Source organism: Mastigoproctus giganteus, chromosome 4, assembly GCF_048544385.1.
Source record: "Mastigoproctus giganteus isolate SK-2022 chromosome 4, ASM4854438v1, whole genome shotgun sequence".
Classification (NCBI taxonomy): Eukaryota; Metazoa; Arthropoda; class Arachnida; order Uropygi; family Thelyphonidae; genus Mastigoproctus; species Mastigoproctus giganteus.
Genome location: NC_143578.1, coordinates 155,808,861 through 155,827,493, shown reverse-complemented (window position 1 = coordinate 155,827,493; position 18,633 = coordinate 155,808,861). Strand labels below are relative to the sequence as shown.

The 18,633-nt window shown below is 36.7% G+C and overlaps 1 protein-coding gene across 2 annotated transcripts in view; it reads right to left on the bottom strand.

Annotated features, from left to right (window-relative positions):
* Positions 1-4,490: 4,490 nt before the first annotated feature.
* Positions 4,491-18,633, bottom strand: part of LOC150087128 (protein CNPPD1) — a 99,502-nt gene continuing 85,359 nt past the window's right edge. The window contains exons 7-8 of one of the 2 annotated variants that reach the window (XM_090371827.1): positions 15,666-15,783; positions 4,491-5,086 (exon numbers count right to left, since the gene is read on the bottom strand). In XM_090371827.1, the coding sequence (XP_090227953.1) occupies positions 4,505-5,086; positions 15,666-15,783 (700 nt within the window). In that variant the 3' untranslated portion in view covers positions 4,491-4,504. The remainder of the gene's footprint in view (positions 5,087-15,665; positions 15,784-18,633) is intronic. The other variant, XM_090371828.1, reaches the window with a different exon arrangement.

Genomic DNA, 18,633 nt, shown 5'->3' with positions numbered 1-18,633 from the left:
TTATTCGACAGTGCAAACCTTTTGTTAAAATCTGGTACATATGAGTATGGTTCAATAAAGAATCGCCTTCACCTATTTCCACATATCGCAGAGTCATGATATTTTGTGTGTAGCATAATACATATCTCTGTACTAAAGGTGTAAAATTTCAGCTCTGTCTTAATTTGTTTTTCTCTTACAGAGCTGAACATGTGATGAAGTAGCATCATGGACAAAGTTGAAGTCAGAGCTGTAATCTGGTATCTGTTCTTGAAGGGAAAATCTAAAGAAATCCACAAGATGACTGCTGTATATAAGGATGAAGCCCCATTCTATGGCATTGTGAAACACTGGCATAAGACAGTTTAGGTGTGGTCGGACATCGGTAGAATCTGAGCCCATTCCAGGTCATCCCCATTCAGCCATTGATGTCAGGACGATCAGAAAAGTGGAGTCGTTAATCATGGAAGATTGCTGGATATCTCTGCATGAATTGTCCCAGGAGGACAAGATTAGTGTGGGCTCTGTTGAGTCTTTCATGACCAACTCCATTTACGGAAATTGAGTGCAAGATGGATTCCTGATTACTGATTGGTTTCCAGAAGGCTGATCAACAACAGAAATCACAAGCAATTTAGCCTTGTGCCAAAAAAATGAGGAAGACTTTTTCTCTCGTCTAATCACTCAGGATGAAAGTTGGATACACCATTTCGACCCCAAAAGTAAAAAGCAGTCCATGGAATGGCAACATCATGGTTCCCCACCTAAGAAGGCAAGTGTCCAAGCGTCAGCAGGAAAGGTCTTCCTGACAGTGTTTTGGGATGAGAAAGGCGTAATAATGACTGATTACCTGCCGAAAGGTAATCAGTCATTATTACGCCTTTATTATTATTACGCCAATTACAGGTGCCTATTATGCCAACTTACTCACAAAATTATGGGAGAAAATCAAAACATTTAGGCATGGCATGCTGTCCAAAGGTGTGAGAGTGCTTCAAGACAATGCCCCAGTTCACACTTCTTAAATTGCAACAACACAAGCAGCCACTTGTATATGAAATACTGAAATTTTCTTGTTTCCTTCCCTCAAATCATTTTTTCGGGGGACCCACATATACTGCTTTCGGCAGTATATGTTGCAGAAATGAGACACTCATTTCTGCAACAGAGTCATGGTTCAAAGACCAACCTCACCACTTCTACAAAAACGGTATATGTAGCCTCATCCATCGATGGAAAAAATGTGTAAATCTGCACAGTGGCTACGTAGAGGAGGAGGACTAAAACCCGTGCCAAGAATCAACAGGCTAGCACCTCTGCAACTAGGGCAGGGCAATTCTTTATTGAACCACCCTCGTAAGTGGTATTCATCCCCAACTGTGTTATGAAAAATGGAAGTCATTTGTTTTGTAGCTTATGTAATTTCAAAGTATGAAAAATTGTTAAATTATTTCAGAAAACACTATTAAAAAATGAAGTTTTACAAAAATATATGAAACATAAGCATAGTAAGGAGCTACAACTTATACATTTGAAAACAAGGTGGAATAGCTTACTCAATATGTCAGAGAGATTCATAGCTTTAAAAACACACAATTTAAAAGCAATGGTTGATAACAAACAATCTAGATATGTCTGAATGCAAGTTTGATGTTATGACTGCCATCATATCATTGTTGCAACTAATTAAGATGGGAATGAAAGGCTTGTAGAAGAGATGCTACATTGCTTTCGGCAGTATATATTGGAAAATTTGAGCGAACAAAATACTTTTTTTCATCTCAAATCAGACAATATATACAAAAAATCATAGGATGATGAAAAAATTTTTTTTTGGTTTGTTTAAATATTTAAATAATGCTTTGAGCTACAAAACAAATGACTCCCATTTGTCATTACCTTGAAAATCAATACTACAAGCCATTTCTAAAAAACTGTTTAAGACTTTTATGGTGATTTAGAAATGAGAGAAGTTCTCAAAGCTTCATCAGATGTTTATCAATTTCAGAATAACTCACCTACACCCATGCAACTGAAAACTCATTCTTCATTTATTATAATGCTCCATGAGAAACTGACTACTGCAATAAAAAATCAATTTGTACAGTGTAGAGGATCTTTCAGCATACAACATTAAGCATATGATCAAAGAAATGAAAGTCTTTGGGATAACTGGTAAGTGTACAGAAAATTTAAGCCTTCTATTTGATGCATTGCCACAGGACTTCAATTGAAGCAGAGAGAACCTTTACTGCAGCAGGCCTATTTGTCACTAAAATTCAGGCTGCCTTAAGAGATAACAGTATTAATATCATTTATGCTGTTTTAAAGAACTACTTTAAATTGATAAAAGAATAAATAATGTTTGCAATATTTTAATTTATTCATGTATTATGTTATTTTTTTATGTTATGTATTATTTTCTATGCATTTTTTTTTTTTTAAATAAAAAAGTGTTATTTCCATGTTTTTACCTAATTTTAGGTAAAAAAATAAATCGATTCAAATAGAATTCCAGGAATGATAAAATACCGAGAAATGATAAACCTTAGTATGAACTTTTCAGCAATTATGGTTAAAAAGTAATGTAGATCAGAGTGTTATTTTTTCACTTTTGTTTAAATGCTTACTTTGTGACTCTCCATCATACTTTTCTAGAAATCCAATTACAGATAGTATGCAATGGCAATTAATATTTTGCTACACTATTTTCCCCATTATAATCATTCTCATAAAAATCAACAGAAATATCTATAAACAAAATTCACGTCAATGTGCATAAGTAGTTCTGACTGGTACCTAGCAATGTCTATTTTTGTTTATCTATACATGCAGAAAATACACTGATCAAAACAATTAGGGAATCACTGCACAATCTACTGCAATGACAGCACACATTCACAAACTGACATGCAGGTATAAATTACTCTAAGTTCTCTCACAAAGAAGGAATTGTAGGCCAAGAATATACAAATTCAGCTGTACAACCATTCTGATAAATATTTGACCGTGTTCCAGATGCATCTCATTCACGAATTACAACTGCAAAAGACAGCATGCTTGTTGATTATCATAGTGAATAATCTGAAATGTCATCTCAGATTTGTCCAAGTTTGCCAGTCACAATATCAAGTTGTGTCACCAAGCCGTTGCCAGAATTAGTTTGGAGAAACCCAGACCATTTGGCCAAGCCAGGGTCGTAAGCCATCAACAATGCTGAGACAAGATTACTCACCCCCCCCCCCCCTCTCTCTCTCTTGTTGCAATCTAAGCTTGAATGCTAGCCAGCTACTCAAATGTTTTGCAGCAGTGATGGGAACAAAGGTGCTAATCAAAACCATCCAAAATCATCCATGCAAACGTACTTCGTTCAAGACCTATGGTGCAAGTTCCACAGAGTGCCCAACAACATCATACAGCCAAAAATATTGTAAGCACATAAAGACTGCAATTGGACTGGTGAGGAATTTAACCATGTGCTTTTCACAGATGAGTCCAGGTACAGCTGAAGCTGGATTCTTGCTGCATCTTATATCCTACTATGGTATGAAAGAGGAACTTGAAACCCTTCTGTACAGGACACAGCCAGTTCGGTGATGGTGAACCTCCACCTCATCAGGTCAGACTGCATTCCAAGTACAGAAATAAAATTCTGTGGTCTACAGGGCACCGATCAACAGTATGTTGAAAGAGATATTGTTTGTATGGACTGGGATAACCAAGGAACACATACTGCACCTTGTCAGGAGTGTCTAATTACACTAAGCTTAAAACCACTTATACGAGGGTGACGAGTGATTTTGCAATGAATCATCTTGAGATGTTGATTTCACTGATATATCATAGATGCAAAACATACAGTTGGTGGAGTCCATACCCCATACTAAAGATATTGTCTGTGCATATGCCAGTTTTTGTCACAATGGTGACAAAAACTTTCCTACAAGCTTACAGTATTTTGCTTCTGATGCATTATGTTCCAATAGAGCCACAATTGTTCACTCTCAAGTTGCTTTCAGCATACTCTGACCAGAACCTCAATTCAACTACATCATGAGGTACGTAAGTCATTGTATTTACACAAACAGTCTGCAAATACTCTAATTGTTTAGCCCAGTGTGTATGTATGTGTGTGTGTATGCGTGTGTGTGTGTGTATATATATATATATATATATATATATATATATATCATATTATATTCAAAATCAAGAAAGTACAGACTGATTCCCTTAACATGCTTTCTTTTCTGTCCCCCATCCCCCAACAACAAAAAATATTTAGTAACAATTAATGCAACTTTCACACTTCACTTTAGGTGTCACATTTATTTAAACTACTAAGGCTTATTCATTTTTTTTTTTTTATATTTTGCTTTTTTTTATTATCACTCCATTTTTTTTACCTTTTAAGCAGAGAAAAGAATCATATGAAGTTAATAAAATTATCTAAGATATCAAAAAGATTTAGATTAATTTAAAATATTTAATGTATTTTCATTATATATGGGCATCTCTAAAAACGGCTCTAGACATTAAAGGCTACTCTAATGCAATTCTGCCAAGGCACAATGGCATTCCAACCCTTAGAAGTTGTACTACTTAACCAATTATTAACCATGGTACTCAAATGCAATCTTTCAATCAACTGCAGGTTAGATTTCTCAAAATCAAAACTAAAAATATCTAAAAACTTCCTTGTTATTATGTTTGTTAATGAATTCTCAACATCACTGTCACTTTTACCATAATTATTACAGGATGGAAGTCTGTATTTATAAATAAACTGTGATATCAGACTAGTAGAGTGGTACCACCTACAAATGTGTGAAGAATTGGCACAGGCATAAGGTGAGTTAACTGTTCCATATGTTTCTGAATTTTGTGTAGAATCCCCAAATTTCAGCTCATTTTCTGTTGTAGCTTGAAGGATATGTGCAAAAAGTGTGGAAGATGAATCAGGCTTTGGTGATACACATCTAGTGTTAGTAATCTGTAATGCTGTCTGAAGAACTTCTCTGACAGGTGTGTAACAATGTTGTATCATCGGCAGAGTACCCAATAAAGTCACAGCTGCTGCTATATATGCCACTGTAGATACTGCCATAACCTGAAACAAGATAAAGCAAATATTAAACTAAACATGTTTGGATGGCAACATATATAGTTTCAAGGAAGGCATCACTTTGAATGGCACACTATGATCCTGAAATTAATTTGTTGCAAATTACTATTTGCTAAAAACTGTTGACACAAATCTTTCTCTTGAAAGAAAAAAAGTTTACTAATTAAAATCCATAGAGATGGAATACACAATAAAAAGGAACTTCCATCCTCTGTATGTTACATATAGCTGATCAAGGCTCATAAAGAAAGAAGGATCTAACTACTAGTGATGCACTTTAAGTTTAAAACCACTAGGATCTTAAAAATACGTGAATCTAACTGGTGTTTTGATGTTTGTGAAGATGTAAGGAAATTGTTCAGACTGAGGCACTGAATTTATTTCAGCTGTCAACTTCCACAACAACAGATGGAAGTTTGTTCCAGCAATCAACCACCCGCTGGCTAAAGGCAAATTTCTGCACATCTATTCTACAACTGTCTTTCCTCAATTTGAACTTATGCCACCCTCAGATGCGTAATCTCAGCAAGAGGAAGAAGCTCATCAGCATCGAGCTTGTTCACACCAATCAAGGCGTTATACACCTCAATCAGATCACCTCAAAGGTCTCCAGACACTGCAATTTGCAAAACTTAACCCTTTCATAAGAGTAACCCTTTGTTCCACTCAATCTTGTTGCCTTCCTCTATACTCATTCCAGCAGCAATACATCTTTCCTAAAATAAGGCCTCCAGAACTGTTTGCAGTACTCAAGGTGTGGCCTGACCACTGCCTTATACAAGGGGATAATTACCTCCTTATTCCTGCTAGTAAAATTCCTGTATATCATTGACAAGACCCCATGAGTTCCTCTTACAGCCTGTCTGCACTGTCAGAAAACTTCATATCTGACTGCACAATTACTCCCAGGTTTTTTTCATTCTCCAAAGTGTAATACATTTTCTTTCTCTTTCATTCTCCAAAGTATAATACCTTTTCTTTCTCTTTTCATTTTCCAAAGTGTAATCTTTTTCATTCTCCTAAGGAGAAAGAGCAAATGATGCCTACAACAACTACTTTGTAGTTTATTAAGAGTTATCTATGGTGTATCTAAACACCGATATTATATAGATACCAAACTCTTAAAGTATTATGCCTTGTGCATTTATTTATTTTAAATATTGACATCTACACCTCTTGGCATCTCTCATATTGTGTGATTAACTTCACAACTGGGTCGTCATGTCTGCAATACCAGGGTACCTGCCCACCCACTGATGATCGGCCAATAGCCGTGAAACAGTGCTGTCTGGGTGGTGGTACTCAACTGAGAATAAGTAACAATAGTCTTCTCTATTAGTGAAGCGTTACTTATTCGAAGTAGTGCAACATCATGGCAACTCGTCGTGAAGGCAGAGCACAATATGAGAAAGAGCAAATGATGCCTACAACAACTACTTTGTAGTTTATTAAGAGTTATCTATGGTGTATCTAAACACCGATATTATATAGATACCAAACTCTTAAAGTATTATGCCTTGTGCATTTATTTATTTTAAATATTGACATCTACACCTCTTGGCATCTCTCATATTGTGTGATTAACTTCACAACTGGGTCGTCATGTCTGCAATACCAGGGTACCTGCCCACCCACTGATGATCGGCCAATAGCCGTGAAACAGTGCTGTCTGGGTGGTGGTACTCAACTGAGAATAAGTAACAATAGTCTTCTCTATTAGTGAAGCGTTACTTATTCGAAGTAGTGCAACATCATGGCAACTCGTCGTGAAGGCAGAGCACAATATGAGAAAGAGCAAATGATGCCTACAACAACTACTTTGTAGTTTATTAAGAGTTATCTATGGTGTATCTAAACACCGATATTATATAGATACCAAACTCTTAAAGTATTATGCCTTGTGCATTTATTTATTTTAAATATTCTCCTAAGTGTAATACCACACAATTGGTATGCTACTCTGGGATTACTGCTACCCATATGCAATACTTTGCATGTGTCAATGTTCAACTTCAGTTGCCACCTCTCAACCACTCTCCTCAACTTTTCTGGATCCTGTTGCAGTAGCATACTGTCATTAACAACAACCTTTGTATTGTCTGCAAACTTGGACATTATACCTGATATGCCTTCATCAATATTGATAAATATAGAAAACAATGGGCCCAACACGGAACCCTGGGGGAATCCACTAATAACATTAGTCCACAAAGAGCAGTGTCCATTGATTACCACTCTCTGTCTTCTCCCACTAAACCATCCCTTTATCCACAGTGGCAACTGCCCTTTATGGTATACTGCTCCAATTTGTACAGCAGTCTTCCTTTTGATACTGTTGCACAGCATCAAAAGCATTCCTGAAATCCAAATACAGGGTGTCCATAAATGATGTTTCCGATTTTGATATTTTTTAAATTCAGAATTACTTCAAGCTACACTCATGAAACACATACCAGCTGAAAGATCAATTCAATAAGTTTTATGAAGGTACACAAAAATCATTGGTAAAGTTCGATGTGGGCACTATGAGTAACTCGAGCGATATTCAATTCCCTGCCATACGCTGTGCTTCATTTCACAATCAATTTTACTAAAGGCCTCTGTGATCCATGCCTTCAGCTCCTGCAGTGTCATCGGTAGTGGAGGAATGTACACATTATCCATCACATAACCGCACAAAAGGAAATCCATTGGCATCAGATCAGGCGACCTCGGAAGCCATTCCATCTCCACGCCCAATCCAACACTGAGGAAGATATTCATCCAGGTACGACTTCACTTCATTATGAAAATGCAGAGGGGCGCCGTCTTGTTGGTAAATCACATCTATAATGTCCTCCTGCAGCTGTGGCATTAACCATTTACTGACCATGTCCAAGTAGATGAACCCTGTCACCATCAGTTTGATGAAAAAGAATGGTCCGTACAGCTATTCTCAAGATGTTGCAAAAAAAACGCTAACTTTGAAAATGTTCCTTTCATGTTCAAAAAACTCATGGGAATTTTCACTGCCCTAGATTCGTAAATTGCAGATTCCCTCGTCCCGACAGGTGGAAGGTCGCCTCATCACTGAAGCCCACAGAATGTAGCACTGCATAGCGGGTAGAATACAAAACTGGCAGTCGAGTACCAATTTTAATAAAACTTATTGAATTTATCTTTCAGCTGGTGTATCACGAGTGTAGCTTGAAATAATTCTGAATAAAAAATATCAAAATTGTAAACATCATTTACGGACACCCTGTATATGATACTGAAATTATTTTTGCATCCAGTTGCTTTGTGACCCCAATTGTACTATCCAATAAAATTGGTCAGACAAGCCTTCCCCTTAACAAACCCAAGCTGTGTCTGAACTATAACTGCAGGTTTCTCTAGATGATTCTACAATACAATGCTTCTTTAACCAGTGGCACCATTATTTTCCCCAGAATAGAAGTTAAACTAACAGGTCTGTAATTACTCGTGTCACATTTGGGGATGCATTCGCATATCTTCAGTCCAAGGATTCTCTCATAATCTAAGGGTTTGCTTATTTCCTTTGCTGACTCCTTTAATATAACTGGATAGATCCCATCCACCCCAGGTGACTTTCTTATATTTAACTTCAACAATTTCTGCTCCACTTTGCTCTCAGTTATTACAAAATGATTTAGCTCCCTATTAGAGTTTGATAAGTTTGTGGCCTCCACTTTCCTACAGAATTTCTCACGTGTGATGTAGATGCAAAATACTCATTCAGTTTGCCAGCTACCTGAGCAGAATCATCAATAATCGAACCATCGATAAAGTGGACCAATCTGATTCATCCCCTTCCTTCTAGAGTTTACACAAGTAAAGTCTTTACTGTTTTTCTTTGTATCCTTTGCCAAAGACTTCTCGTAATCTGCCTTTGCTTGCCTAACCTCCTTTGCTTGAGTAGACTATCTTATATCTACCAGAGGCATCTGTATCTCCTGATAATTTATATGCATCGCATGCATTTTTTTTTCTCTGCCATGAGTCTCATAGTTTATCTGACATCCATTTAGACCTAAACCTTGAACAGTAATTCTTAGTTAGTATGAAAAACACAGTAGATTCCAACAATAATTCCTTGAATGCTTCCCATATAGAATTTGCTGTTGAAATTGTGTCGATTCACTCATCCCGACAGGTGGAAGGTCGCCTCATCATAGACCGAAGACCACAGAATGTCACCTCGTCATCAATTGGTCCCACTGTATAGAATTTAAAAAAACAGTCTTGAGACCACTGTAGTCATGTTTATAAAAACAAAAACCCTTCCCTTTACCCCTGATGGTAGTTACATCTTTGAGTAAATTTCACATCAGTACACTGTTTGATCACTGCCACCTAGTGGTTCCTTTATATGCAGATTCTTAATGCATGAAAAATCACTGCTGATAATCGGATCAAGAGTATATTGCCTCTAGTTGCCTCTTCAACATGCTTCTGTAGAAAGCAATCATCCAATAAATCCAAAAAAGTCTTGCTAGTGTGTGAGTGACCAACCCGTAAGTTTCAATCTATATCTGGGAAATTAAAATCTCCCTTTATAAGACAATCTGATTTTCTGGCCCACTCTATTTCTCTGTACAGTTGTTTGTTGTAATCATCAGGGTCATTAGGCCTATAACACACTCTTACTCTAATTTTTTTTTCGAATAGATTTGGTCCAGTGAACTATCTAATGGAGGGCCTGCAATATTGGATCTTGCCATGATTCCCATCATAACTTCAAAGATATCATTCATACTGCATGACAGAGGAGATATCTTAAGTAACTTATGTAATGCTGGTGCATTACAAATTTTTTTTTTTTTTCTGGTAAATTTTTCTTCTTTGTATCATCATATTTAAAATCTCATTGTTCTCTGATAAACCATTCCAGCTACAGACCCACTGATGAACTTAAATTATGATAATCCTGCATTATATATTTAAGTTATCAATATTCTGCTTCACTATATCAGAAATATTTTTATATTTCTATTAGAAAAATAAAGTTATTTGTGACTTAATTGCAGTGTACTAGAATGCAGGATAAATGATCAAAAAATGCATTTTTTGGATGGCCTCAACACAGCCACTGTTAGACATTTCTTACAGGTTTATGCTGGCTATTTGTGAGTGACAGGATTGTGCAGGCAGAATTAGATGAGTCACACACAATATCATATACACTTGAGTAAAGATACGGGCAACCTTTATTCAGCCCTAGTAGCTGTGCTTACAAAGTGTAATCTTCTATTGGTGCTTTAACTTTTTATTATATTTATAATGAAGAAACCCTGTGCTAGGATAAAAAAATAGTACAAACCCGAAGTTGCAGTGGAAGTAACAATTACAATATAACTTCCAGTACTAATGCAGCACACATCCCAATGGTAATCGTCCTCTTGACAGACTCTGCTCCAGTATATGTTGCCATTTCTGTTTATACTACAGCAACTCCTCTGTGGCTAGTTCTGCAATCAACAAATGAGCATGAAAACTCTGACTTTATCTAAACTGAGTGATCACTGAATTATGACCACACCTATGAAAACTGAATGCGAACCGTTTACCACATGAGGTATGAGAGTGCGGAGTTAGTCAACCTATGTAGCATAGATAAGGTGTCAGTGGTTCAGTAGGTAGCAATATTCCGAGCATGATGGGTAAAAGGAAGGATTTATCAGACTTTGATAAAGGACAAATTGTGGGGGCTGAATGAGCTGGTGCCTCGATTTCCCAAACGGCTGAACTGGTGGGGTGTTCGAGAGCCACCGTATTTAAAGTGTACCAGACTGGCATCAAAATGGTCAAAAAAATGACCTGACGGCAAAATTGCAAAGGTCAGCGAAAGGTTGATATTAGAGGTGAGCGCCGGGTCCGACGACTCGTACAGGCAAACAGGCGCAACACTTCTGCAGAGTTGACTACCCAATACAACATGGGCCAACCCAGAACAATATCTGGCATGACCATGCGTCGCATGCTTGCACATATGAGCTATACCAGCAGGCGATCCCTAGGACATCCTCGCCTAACCAAGGTTCATCAGTGTAAAAGACTCGCCTGTTGTAAAGAGCATGCAAGTTGGACGTTAGAAGACTGGAAGAAGGTGTGCTGGTCAGATGAGTCACGTTATTTACTCCACACCGTGGATGGTCGTGTGCAGATTTGGCATCAACAACATGAGGCTCTTCATCCATCATGCATGGTATCAAAAGTTTGAATGGCGATGGTATCTTCCAAGATGACAATGCGCCAAACCATCGAGCACTTGTTGTGCAGGAATGGTTTGAGGAACACAGTTCTGACTTCCAGCATATCAATTGGCCTCCGAACTCCCCTAATATTAATCCCATAGAGCACTTGTGGGACACTATGGAAAGGCATATCAGGCATCTGGATATACCAATCACCTCCATACCTGCATTGCTGACCGCATTACACACAGCTTGGTTGGCTATACCTCCCAAACGTTTCCGACATCTTGTTGAATCAATGCCACGTCGTATAGCTGCCGTATGTACTGAGGGCAAAAGTAGCACCTATGAAGTATTAGGTGGGTAGTCATAATTCAGTGATCATTCAGTGTATATTTACCATGTGAGAACAGATTCATTGCAGTAAGCATATGAAAACTTTTAAAATTATGGAGCTACCTTTGATACCCTGTATACCCTGTATAATTACTTTTAGAATGTACAGCAACAAACTAACAGAGTATTAAAAATTATTCAGCTGTCTGATTAATCCCTATAATCAGTATTTTATAGCCCGGTGCTATAAGAAAGATGCTAAGTCATACAAAAAAGATTTTGATCTCTCAAATTGCAAGGCCATCACAATAAGCTGTCTTATGCTGCACTTCTAATGAGTTATACTTCCCTAAAAAGAGAAGTATAGTATTGTATGTTGCCACCCCTGCACACTAATAAGTAACATTTGATACCAAATGGCTATTTCAATACATGTTGGTACCTTATCAGTGCACTCCAATATCCAAATAATCTCAAGGGGGACCTGTTATACACAACTTTCTTGGTAATCAATGGTAAGCACTACTTATGTGGATTATGCCACTTGTTCCAAATTGTTCTCCCGTAAACCCACATGGATGAATTCAAATAAATACAGGAAGAATTAGTACAGAAACAGAGCCAATCACCATACAGTGCAATGTACAAATGAACCACTTTCAAGGTTCACCTTTTCTAATATTAATCAATTTCCTCAATACTATGTATATTATCATAAGTGGTCAGTATAATCTCCATACACTAACAAGCACAACTTTTGTACCAAATATTCTTGTATAACTGAGTGAAAACATTGCTCACATATATAAGACAACCGGACACCATACTTCACATGTGATGCATATTACCTGAGAAATAGATCCCAAATTGACTATGCTGACTCAAAAATGTGTGAAACCTTCAGATATCAAAAACTACTTCATAAATAATAACACAAATTTAGTACCTATGTGACATGTGAATTCAAGTAGGATTATTCAGAATAGGGAACTGGATGACTGTGAAATAAAAATCACATGGATTTTTGTTAATGCATGATTAATGGACTGTGGACTTTGTCCACCGTCCATTACGCTGGTCAACACATAAAATATTATGAAAACATTCAATCTTGACTAATTTTATGCTGCTGAATATGAAAATCACATTAGAATTATTAATCACTCCTTGTTTCAAATAAAAATTAACATCTATTAAGGATAGATAAACCATTCCCCCCCTCTCTATGTTACTTCTCAATGAAACCAGTATATAACAACATATATAGTGACAACATATTTCTTGCAACTATATATGTTGCTATTCAACATATATAGTGGCAAGAAATATGTTGCTATTCACCACTATATATGTTGCTATTCAACATGTTGATTCCGGTTATTTGGGCCACCAGTTAATCGGAGCAGCCGTTTACTTGGGGCAAATCTTAAAAAATAGAACTCAATCGAGAATATAGCCAGGGTTTACTTTGCTTAATTGGGACAACATGCCGTTTAATCAGGGCAGGAGACGCAGCACAGGAGATTACCCTATGATTGTCTCCGACCATACCACGTGGTTCAGTCAGATTTCTGGAGGTCACAACCCAAAAAACAATTATCAGTCACATATTTATTGGGCTTTTCTGTTAGTGCAATCTATCATAAACAGATAGTAAACTCGATCTTATTGAATTTGCGATAATACCGACAGCTGAAATTCTGTGGGTTATTATGGTGAAATGTGTTTACACTTCCATGGAATCTTCAATCATATAAAAAAATTAATTTTCAAAATCTTCTCTTCATTCCGGAGTAACAGAACGGAGTAACAAGTTATGAAGCTTCATTTAAAGCTTCATAACTTGTTACTCCGTTCTTACTTGCGCATATCGTGTTACTTGCAATTTGTGTGTGCCGTGTTCTTTGTTACTGATTACTTATCTTTTTGCTGTTTTAAATTTTAACCTCCACCCACAAATGTCAGTGAACAGAAATGTCAACTAGTTAGTTTGTTTGTTTGTTTTAGTTAGTTGTTGGCGCATCGGCTTCTGTGGCCATAATGCACCTCCCAAGGTTTTTGCAGTACTCTGATCCAAGCCCGAGGTGGGATTCGAACCCGCAACCTATGGGTTGCAAGGCAAGCACTTTACCCACCCGGCTAGCCCGGTCGGCAACTAGTTAGTATGTACATATTACAGTATGTATTAATTATTCCGATTATCACGTATAATTTAATTTTTTAATTGGTAAGGTAATAAAGAGTAAATTTGTGCTTAATACAGTCAGTACTCATATAGCACGATAGTTGTGTTCCTAGAAACACCCGTGAAATGCAAAATTGTGCAATAAAAACAAAAGGCCCTATGGGAAAAATAGGGTTAGGTGCCGACCACCCAAGATTGAACACACATTTGAAACCAAAACATTATCAAACACAAATAAATAATCATAATAAAATACTTACATATTTTATTACGACTATTACGTAATAAAATATTGCTAATGCTTTTGCTTCTATCGTAAGCAAACTTCTTCTTTGTTTGATTTTCTATCCAAACAGATGACAGCCATTCCATCTCTTCCAATTCTCTGTGTCTTGATCTAATGGATTTTTAGCATTAGCAAAGGCAAATCGTGCAAGGTAGCAAGCTTATATAACATCAGCAAAAAAAAAAAAAAAAAACACCTTTGAGTTGTTGCTGCTATGAAAGTTGTTTTCATTTTCTCTGCATTTCTCAGTGTTGCCTCATTTAGGCCTGTAGCACGTGAAATATCACATCTTTGTTCATTTCGCTCAAAGCATTTCACACTTTCATATTTTTTTTCTCTATCAGCAGAGGCGGACTGGCCATAAGCCTTACTGGAGAAACCCTGGTGGGCCAGAGGCCAGAAGACTATGCAGGCCAGTGTGATTTTGGCCATAAATGCTAGTATGAGGCCGGTACAAATTTTCCTGGGTAAGAATTTTTGACCCAGTCCACCTCTTGTCTATCAATATTGCTTTCCTTTTTCTCTCTCAATCTGTAGTGTCTTCACCAGGATGCTTCCTCTTCACACTTTTAAGAATTTTACTCATTTTTAGGGAATAAAGCACACTTACAAAATGAGGAGGCACGCTTGATACACATAAACAAAGCTGTGCAAGTGTAGCAACTGAATAAACAACACCATAAAAGCAGAGACACACTATTAACACCTCACTAGCTCACATTTTACTAAAGCACATTTCTGGGGGTTACTACCATAAAACAATTTCCAGTTGCATTTCTGCTAGTAGAATCGTTATAATCTGGTAGCAAACTCGATCTAATTGCATTTGCGATAATATGATAGATTGTGGGTTTTTACATTCTTATGATGAAATGTGTTTCCCCTTCACTGATATGAAAAACAAATACATTTTCAGAATCTTCTCTTCATTCCTATCATGTTGCATTCAGTTGGGGGTGATTCCATGTTCGACTGCCATTTCTTGTAAACACAAAGGCGAATCGCTCATAAGCGAATTCCGTTCTTGTTATATACGATATCGTTCCCCTATTTATAAATCGTGTATGATCAATCAAATGTGTAGTGTAAACACGTGTTATACGAGGACTGACTGTATATCTTTACAGTTATTGCCTATGGATAATATTGCTGCTATTTTCGCTAATTAGAATCGCTGTTTAAAAGGCTTAAAATTCAATTCACAAACATGATCACAATGACTGGCACTTACTACACATCGTACAGTGAATGATACTTTGCTATGGTGAGTCCATCATAATGTGATTTGATTGTACAGTGAACCAATTGTAAAGCATTGTATTTTTGTATTTTTAGCTATTTACGTGAAACTTCGGATAATTCGGGCAGCCACTTAATCGGGAAAAAATGCACTAGTCCCGATGTGTCCCAAATAACCGGAATATACTGTATATATAAATAATGATAATATTATTACTACAGCATATTTATAAAATATTTTTATTCATGCAAAGAATTTGTAATACGTTATGTTCATTTGGCACATATTACAAAGTCTCCAAAATTTTAAATGGTACTTACTTGGATAATGCTGTCTCTGAGCAAGAACCAGCACTGCATAAACAATGGTGATTGTGACAAAACCCATAGGTCTGTGTAGGTTAACCACCCACGTCTCAATACTTCTGCATGTGCAATCCTAAAAGCAAAATTACAGTTATATATCACAGGTCTACACAAAATGTTACAAAAACGAAAATACCCACACTTAACTAATTTTATGCTGCTGAACATGAAAATCGCATTAAAATTTGTCCATTGGCTCTTGTTTCCGAATTACAATTGGGGTCTGATATTAGCGAGTTACTCTATATTATCAACTATAGCTTTCGGCAAAATGCATGGCAACACTGCATTTTCAGTACCACCACACTAACAAAGCTGAATACAAACGAAAGATAAAAAGGTCCCATGTTTGATATAGGTATGTTCATTGCTACATCTAACTGCCATATAAATATAAAATACCTTGTATAAATATAAAAAAACTACTTTTTTCAAAAACAAGAGCAAATATGTCATTTTAAGCACTATTTCTGTGTTTAGCATCCTAAAATCTATAAAGTAAACTTACTTTCATGCCCGTAACCCAAAATTTGTTATTCGGTGTATTTGAGTCTTCCAACTAAGCAGAATGGACATATGAGATATAATCCAAAAGTAATTTGTTCAATCCATTTGTTGTAGCAAGTAGAAGCATAGATTGATACTCCCTTCAGTTTTATTATACTATATAAATATGCTATGTAAGTAATCTTATTCAGCTGTTAGATGATGTCCCTGGGCTGCAAAAAGGAATGCATGTTTAACAGCACAAAATTTTATTCAAAGAAAACCCAGTGGATTTGTTCCATAGTGAATGAAAAATGATTGATGTGTGGCAATCTGAGCTTCTTTTCAACATTCAAATATATAGCCGTTGTCAGCTCAATTTTGTGATATTTAATTGTTCACTGATTAAACAATGAACTGTAGAAAATGATAATACTGTAATAGGTGTTAACAGATATCCACAATGTACATTTGTCCACAGTTCATTACACTGGTCAACACATAAAATATTACGAAAACATCCAATCTTGACTAATTTTATACTGCTGAACATGAAAATCACATTAAAATTTGTCGATTGATTCTTGTTTTCGAATTACATTTGGGGTCTCATATTAGTGAGTTACTCTACATTATCAGCTATGGCTCTTGGCAAAATGCATGGCAACACCACATTTTCAGTACCACCATGCTCTTATCATGTGATCAGCAACTATCATCTCGCTCTGCATCACGTGATAAGTTGTTGTGGCCTCGAATGTGTCGACTCTGTTGCAGTAATCCTAGAATACGGCTAGGCACTGGGTGATTTGTTCACAGTTAATGGCTGCTCTCTGTGAGATTCCTATTTTTTTGTGTAGCATTTGTGTTGTGTAAGATTAATATGCCCTGTAATTGTGTGAAGAGTCTGAATGACATCTGTTATGTATGTGGAGAAGTCACGTTAGCTTCAAGAAAGTGTTCCTTCACTTGAGCCATAAAAAAGGCCTACTTCTTGTACTTTGGGTGTAAAGTAGGTGACCAGGACAAGAACTGGGCTCCACACATATACTGCACTACCTGTTCATCAAAACGTGGATGAATTGAAAGGGATGTTTTATGCCTTTCACAGTGCCCATGGTATGGAGATAGCCAACAAATCACGTCACAGACTGTTACTTCTGTATGATGCCTCCTATTAGAAAAGGGATGACAATGAAGAAAAAGTGGACAGTGACATACCCAAATATACCATCTGTAATTCATCCAGTGCCTCACAGTGAAGTACTACCTATTCCTGAACCACCCAACCATTCTTCTGTACACTCTGATGAAGAACACTGATGTATATGAAGAAGAACAGCAATAGTCTACATCAAGGGATCCACCATTTTGTCCAACCTTTATCCTTCTGAACCACATAAGATCACAGAAAGTGAGCTTAATGTCCTTATCAGAGATCTCAAACTGCAGAAGAATAAGGCAGGGCTTTTTTTTGGACTCAAGGCTACAACAGTGGAATCTTCTAGATCAGCAGTTTCCAAAGTTGTTCCCCAGGGTTCCGTGATAAAATTCAGGGGTTCTGCGAGACAAGGTGCCCTTTATATTTTCTTGTTTCATAAAAATGGGTAGGTATTTTAAAAAAATGAAAGAATTTAAGTTATGTAAAAAGTTACGTTATTCATTATTTAAATGCATGAAATACATTTCATTATGGAATCTGAAATATGTACTGCAAAATAAGATCAATTTTAATCAATTGAAAGGTAATGGAGAAAAATTTGACAAGATAACTGAGTAAATGTGCGTAAATACATTAAAAATTATTGTAGGCAGCCCATCATCTACTGACTGTGACGTCACTGTACCAGCAGCACGGCCTGTATATTATAGTGTGGCCTTGGCCTCATGCGATCCAGCCAATCAGGACGTATTTATTTATTTATTTATATATATATATATAGTTAGGGTTCCTTAATTTTTGAAACAGCGTATAGGGGTTCTGCGACAAAAAAAATTTTGGGAACCGCTGTTCTAGATCATTATGTGAAAGTGACAACATTTTGTACTCAAAATAAAGACTATGATAAATTCTATCACACAGAAGGTGAGCTCACTATTTGTAAGAATGTCGGTGGTCTAATGGCAGCAATGAATATGAGGCATGTTTCCGAATAATGGTGACTATTTATAAACACTTCTAGGGTTAGCCTTAAGGCTGTGTTGTTACATAATGGAAATATGCTGCCTTCAATACCGCTTGCATATGCCGTCCACAAAAAAGAAACATGCACAACATCCTCTTAGGTGTACATTATCAGAAGTATCAGTGGCAGATATGTGGTGATTTAAAGGTAATTGCCATTTTATTAGAGCTACAAAAGGGTTACACTAAGTATTGTTGATTTCTCTGAGTGGGATACTTGTGCCAAGGAAGGATATGGAATATGGCCTCAAT